This window comes from Serinus canaria, chromosome 7 (assembly GCF_022539315.1).
Source record: "Serinus canaria isolate serCan28SL12 chromosome 7, serCan2020, whole genome shotgun sequence".
In the NCBI taxonomy this organism is placed as follows: domain Eukaryota; kingdom Metazoa; phylum Chordata; class Aves; order Passeriformes; family Fringillidae; genus Serinus; species Serinus canaria.
The window spans coordinates 594044-599282 of record NC_066321.1 but is presented as its reverse complement, the minus strand read 5'-3'; the positions used below and the strand labels follow the sequence as shown (position 1 = coordinate 599282).

The window sequence follows — 5239 nt, the reverse complement described above, 5'->3', positions numbered from 1 at the left end:
CCAGGGCAGTGTTGTTATCTTTTTATACTAAAAACTACCTGTGCAATATTTACCATAACTTCCCACTACCTATCACCTCTGTTAGACAGTGAGCTCCTGCTCTAAACCCATCCAAAAGTGCCACCATCACCCAGAAGGTGGAGGCCAAGAAGAAGAAGAAGAAGAAGGAGAAGAAGAAGGAGAAAGGCTGGACATGACCAGATTCCTCCATTTTCCCCCCTGAACCCCCATTCTAAAACCCCCAAAAATCTATTTTTCACCCTGTGATAAATTCACTATCATTCTACTCAATCTATCCTGGCTTGTAATCCTTCATATAAGGTTGGTAATTTCTCCATGGGTCACAATCAAAACCACAGATGTCTTGGGCTCTGTGCCAGGGTCTCTGAGCCCCCTGGCAGGGGTTTGGGCAGTCCAGGACAGCCAGAGGGATGTCCTGAGTTCCGACAGGTCCTGGCCCGGCAGAGCTGTGCGCAGCTGGCCAGGCCGTGTTCCATCCGTGCCAGCCCAGCAGGCACCAAACCTTCCCCGAGGGAAACCAAAGGCTCTGTCCCGGGAGGGCCCTCAGCCAAATCCCACTGCCCCGGGCAGGAGATGGGAGCCGAGCCTGTTCCTGTCCTCTCCGGAGCAGGTCGATTCTCTGGGGAGGTTTCCCCAGGAGGCAGCGGAGCTGTGCTGCAGTGTCGGGGCTGGAGCCCCTCAGGGCCGCGCTTCGGCGGGCACAGAGCTCCCTGCGAGCCCTCAGGGCCGCGCTGCGGCGGGCACAGAGCTCCCTGCGAGCCCTCAGGGCCGCGCTCCGGCGGGCACGGAGCTCCCCGCGAGCCCTCAGGGCCGCGCTCCGGCGGGCAGAGCTCCCCGCGAGCCCTCGGGGCCGCGCTCCGGCGGGCACAGAGCTGCCCGCGATACCCTCAGGGCCGCGCTCCGGCGGGCACAGAGCTCCCCGCGAACCCTCGGGGCCGCGCTCCGGCGGGCACAGAGCTGCCCGCGATACCCTCAGGGCCGCGCTCCGGCGGGCACGGAGCTCCCTGCGAGCCCTCGGGGCCGCGCTCCGGCGGGCACAGAGCTCCCTGCGAGCCCTCAGGGCTGCGCTGCGGCGGGCACGGAGCTCCCTGCGAGCCCTCGGGGCCGCGCTCCGGCGGGCACAGAGCTCCCTGCGAGCCCTCAGGGCCGCGCTCCGGCGGGCACGGAGCTCCCCGCGAGCCCTCGGGGCCGCGCTCCGGCGGGCACAGAGCTCCCCGCGAGCCCTCGGGGCCGCGCTCCGGCGGGCACAGAGCTCCCTGCGAGCCCTCGGGGCCGCGCTCCGGCGGGCACAGAGCTCCCCGCGAGCCCTCAGGCCGCCAGGGCCGGGAGCGGCCGCCGGGCCCGCGGGGGCTTCCAGCTCCGCTCTGAAAGGAGCCTTTTAGTGCAGTGTGTGTCAGCACCCTGCAGTGTGTGTCACCTCCTTGCAGTGTGTGTCAGCAGCCAGCACTGCCCCAGCCCTGCCCGGCCCCGGGCACCAGGCAGGACGGAGAGGAAACCCCAGGGGCCATGGCCGGGCCCAGCGAGGGGAGCACGAGGGGCTGCGGCCGAGGTGTGAAAAACCCCACTCTCTTGGTTTTAAAGTGTTAAAAGTTTAATAGTAACAAAATGGTTATAAAAATAGCCATATAATTAGGGTAATAATAATTTGGACAATTTGGATTAGGACAGGATGAGACAATAAAAACAAAGAGTTACGGATGTCCAGGTACCTTTTTCTGGGCAAAAGAAGCCCGAAAAAGGCCCCACGTTAACGGAGGATTAGCCCTTACAAACAACAACCTGTTGCATATCCCTACATCTCATACATGGTGCATAAATTCCATTCAAAAACAGGATTCTGTCTGGTCAGTGCCAACTTCTTCCTCTGAATCCTGACGGCGTCTTTAGGGCTGAGCGAGGCAGGAAGAAGTGTGTTTATTCTAATAGTGGAGCAATAAATTCACTTTCTCTGAAAGATTCAGGTGTCCTGTGGCTGCTATCTCAGTGCAAGTCCTTTCTTTAAAAAAAGTATCTTACATAGCATAGCTTCTATTTTTACATTTTGTTAAAACTTTATTTAACACACTACTTAAGAAAATTAATACAGCATAACTTTCTAACATAACACATGTAATATTCATTTTAATATTTGCGAAAAGCCAATCATAAAATACACATCTTTCACACAGAGGGACCCTGGCATGGCTCCTCTGCCCCACAGGACCCTGTGCCCAGCCACGGGGACACCAGGCAGGAGATGCCCTGCACACAGCTGGCTTCACATTCCTCGGTGGGAGCAGAGCCCAGTGGGTCTGTGGGGCTGCAGGCAGGGCATCGTCAGCAGGAGCCCTGCCAGTGCTCCCCAAGGGGCTACCCAGTGGGTGACAGCCAGCAGACACAAAACCCCTGGCTGCAGGCACAGCCCCAGCTCCTAGCGCTGCCTCAGCAAGGCACAGCCCCACCTGGGCAGGTACCAGGGCACTGAGGCACTGCCCCACACTGGGCACAGCCCCACACTGGGCACAGCCCCACCTGGGCAGGTACCAGGGCACTGTAGGTGTGATAGATGAGTAATGCAATGATTGGCTCTCACTGTTAACAGACAAATAACATGTCCATAGGTTAAGGAAAGTTTTGCAGATTTATGGCTGTTTTACCCCCTTGGGTTGTTATCAAGGGACAGCCTGGGTTTGGGATGTTTGGGAGGATTGGCTTGTCGCTATGGCAACTCCTGACCTGCAGTCGGGATTTGAGGAAGTGATCTCCACCACTGGACAGAAGGAGTCAATGGACAGAACCTTGGGAGAGGCTAAAGGGTTAAAAGGCCAAACCTCCATTGTGTGGGTGAGCACATGGTGGGGAAAATCCTTAACTCCTGGTGCATTTTCTCTGTCCAGTCTGCTGAAGGGGCAGCACAGCTGGGACACCAAAGCCATGGTGCAGGCAGGAATGGGGCTGAGCCTGCCTGGCAGAGCAGGTGGGCTGCAGAGGCAAAAATCTGGGACTTCAGTGGGGATTGCAGCATCCCTGTGGCACTTGTGTCACAAGAATTCAGATATCTGATAGCTAAACCTGCTGGCACAGATTTAGATATCTAAATGAATGGCAATAATCTTATAGATGGACCTTTCCATCTCCTTTGAGCTCTGACTTTGTAGAGACAGAAGTTGAGCAGCCGGGTCAGGTTTGACTCTGACCCTTCTCCAATACTTGTGCAGCATCCAGCTGGGAAAGGGCCTGGGGATGGAGAATCCAGCAGCAGGACTTTCACTGGGTGTTCCTTCTTCATCCACAAACATCTCTGTTTGGGGCTGGCTGGACATTCCATCCATGGAATAGCTGAAATCCTTCTGCTTTATGTTTTCTCCTTCCTCAGATTTGCCCTCAGCTGAATTTGGCAAGTAGTTGGCAGATAGTTTTGGCTGGTGGAAGTTTTTCTTTTCATCCATGAATCCATCCTCCTGCAAAACTGCTCACTGCACTGCCAGTCTCTCTTTTCAGGATCAGTTTTCCTGTCTTTCTTGGCCTGAGTTTGGAGAAGGGTCCATCCATCCCAGGTCTGAGTTTTTGTGTTTTCACTGAGGTGAAAAGGGCAGACATGGTTTTTCAGGGAGCCTGTGGCTGAGCTTGGCTGAGGCTCTGCTGAGCTAAATGAATGCTCAGGAAAACCAGTGAATAGGAAAATAATGGAGTGATCCAGGATTTATAGCACATCTTAGAAACATCTCAATAAATTCCAGGATCCTCTCTGCATCAAGGATGAAGTGTTTCAAGGAATCTGACGTAGAAATCATGTTCTTAAAAATCCGCTGTTTCTCTAAATAATCAAAATTCTTTTTTAATTATGCAAATTCAAGTTGCTGAGGAACAATTGCTTGATTAGACCAGTTGGTACTGACCTAATAAATTATTTTGAATATTTTTCACAGGAAATTGATTTAATTGAAGCTTTTGTTAGCCCCTGCAATGCACTCGGTTCATGCCACAGCACCCAGGAATTTATAAATGGGCTCAGAATGTTGTTCAGGCACCAGAAAATAAACCTCCGAGCTATTTACTACCTCCATGATATATAAAGTTTGCAGTTTTGATTTTGTGTGATTATGTTCAGCAATGGTGACCTTTAGAGGCAACAATATTGAAGTGTAATGAGGAGATGTTTGATCACTGGTGTACAATGAGGAGTTGGCGTGACTTCTCCATTCCTTCCTGGAATCTGTGAAATCCAGCTGACAGGCTTTAACCTTTAGACTGCTGAGGGCTGGAAATGTGTAGGGATTTAGCCTGTTTATACACCAGGGTGGCTATATGAAATTTTATATCATTTCTTCCGTCACTGCATGCGGGGATATTGTATGTTTAATAACAGCCACTGCTGGCCAATATTGGGCTGGGAAGGGGCTGGCTCCGTGTGCCAAGGGCAGAGGGTCTGCTCACCTCATCCCTGGGATGTGCTGGGCAGCACCCTGTGCATCCCTGCATCCTCCCCATGGCACAGAGCTCCCTGTGCATCCCTGCATCCTCAGCATGGCACAGAGCTCCCTGTGCATCCCTGCATCCTCCCCATGGCACAGAGCTCCCTGTGCATCCCTGCATCCTCCCCATGACACAGAGCTCCCTGTGCATCCCTGCATCCTCCCCATGGCACAGAGCTCCCTGTGCATCCCTGCATCCTCCCCATGGCACAGAGCTCCCTGTGCATCCCTGCATCCTCAGCATGGCACAGAGCTCCCTGTGCATCCCTGCATCCTCCCCATGACACAGAGCTCCCTGTGCATCCCTGCATACTCCCCATGGCACAGAGCTCCCTGTGCATCCCTGCATCCTCAGCATGGCACAGAGCTCCTCCTGCATCCCTGCATCCTCACCATGGCACAGAGCTCCTCCTGCATCCCTGCATCCTCAGCATGGCACAGAGCTCCCTGTGCATCCCTGCATCCTCCCCATGACACAGAGCTCCCTGTGCATCCCTGCATCCTCAGCATGGCACAGAGCTCCCTGTGCATCCCTGCATCCTCCCCATGGCACAGAGCTCCCTGTGCATCCCTGCATCCTCCCCATGGCACAGAGCTCCCTGTGCATCCCTGCATCCTCCCCATGGCACAGAGCTCCCTGTGCATCCCTGCATCCTCCCCATGGCACAGAGCTCCCTGTGCATCCCTGCATCCTCAGCATGGCACAGAGCTCCCTGTGCATCCCTGCATCCTCCCCATGGCACAGAGCTCCCTGTGCATCCCTG

General features: G+C 54.7%; 1 protein-coding gene across 1 annotated transcript; it reads left to right on the top strand.

Annotated features, from left to right (window-relative positions):
• Nucleotides 1–594: 594 nt before the first annotated feature.
• LOC127059825 (proline-rich protein 2-like) lies at nt 595–1389 on the top strand. Its single transcript, XM_050976993.1, has one exon. It carries the CDS (start codon nt 595–597, stop codon nt 1387–1389), a length of 795 nt encoding a protein of 264 aa, XP_050832950.1.
• Nucleotides 1390–5239: the final 3850 nt, after the last annotated feature.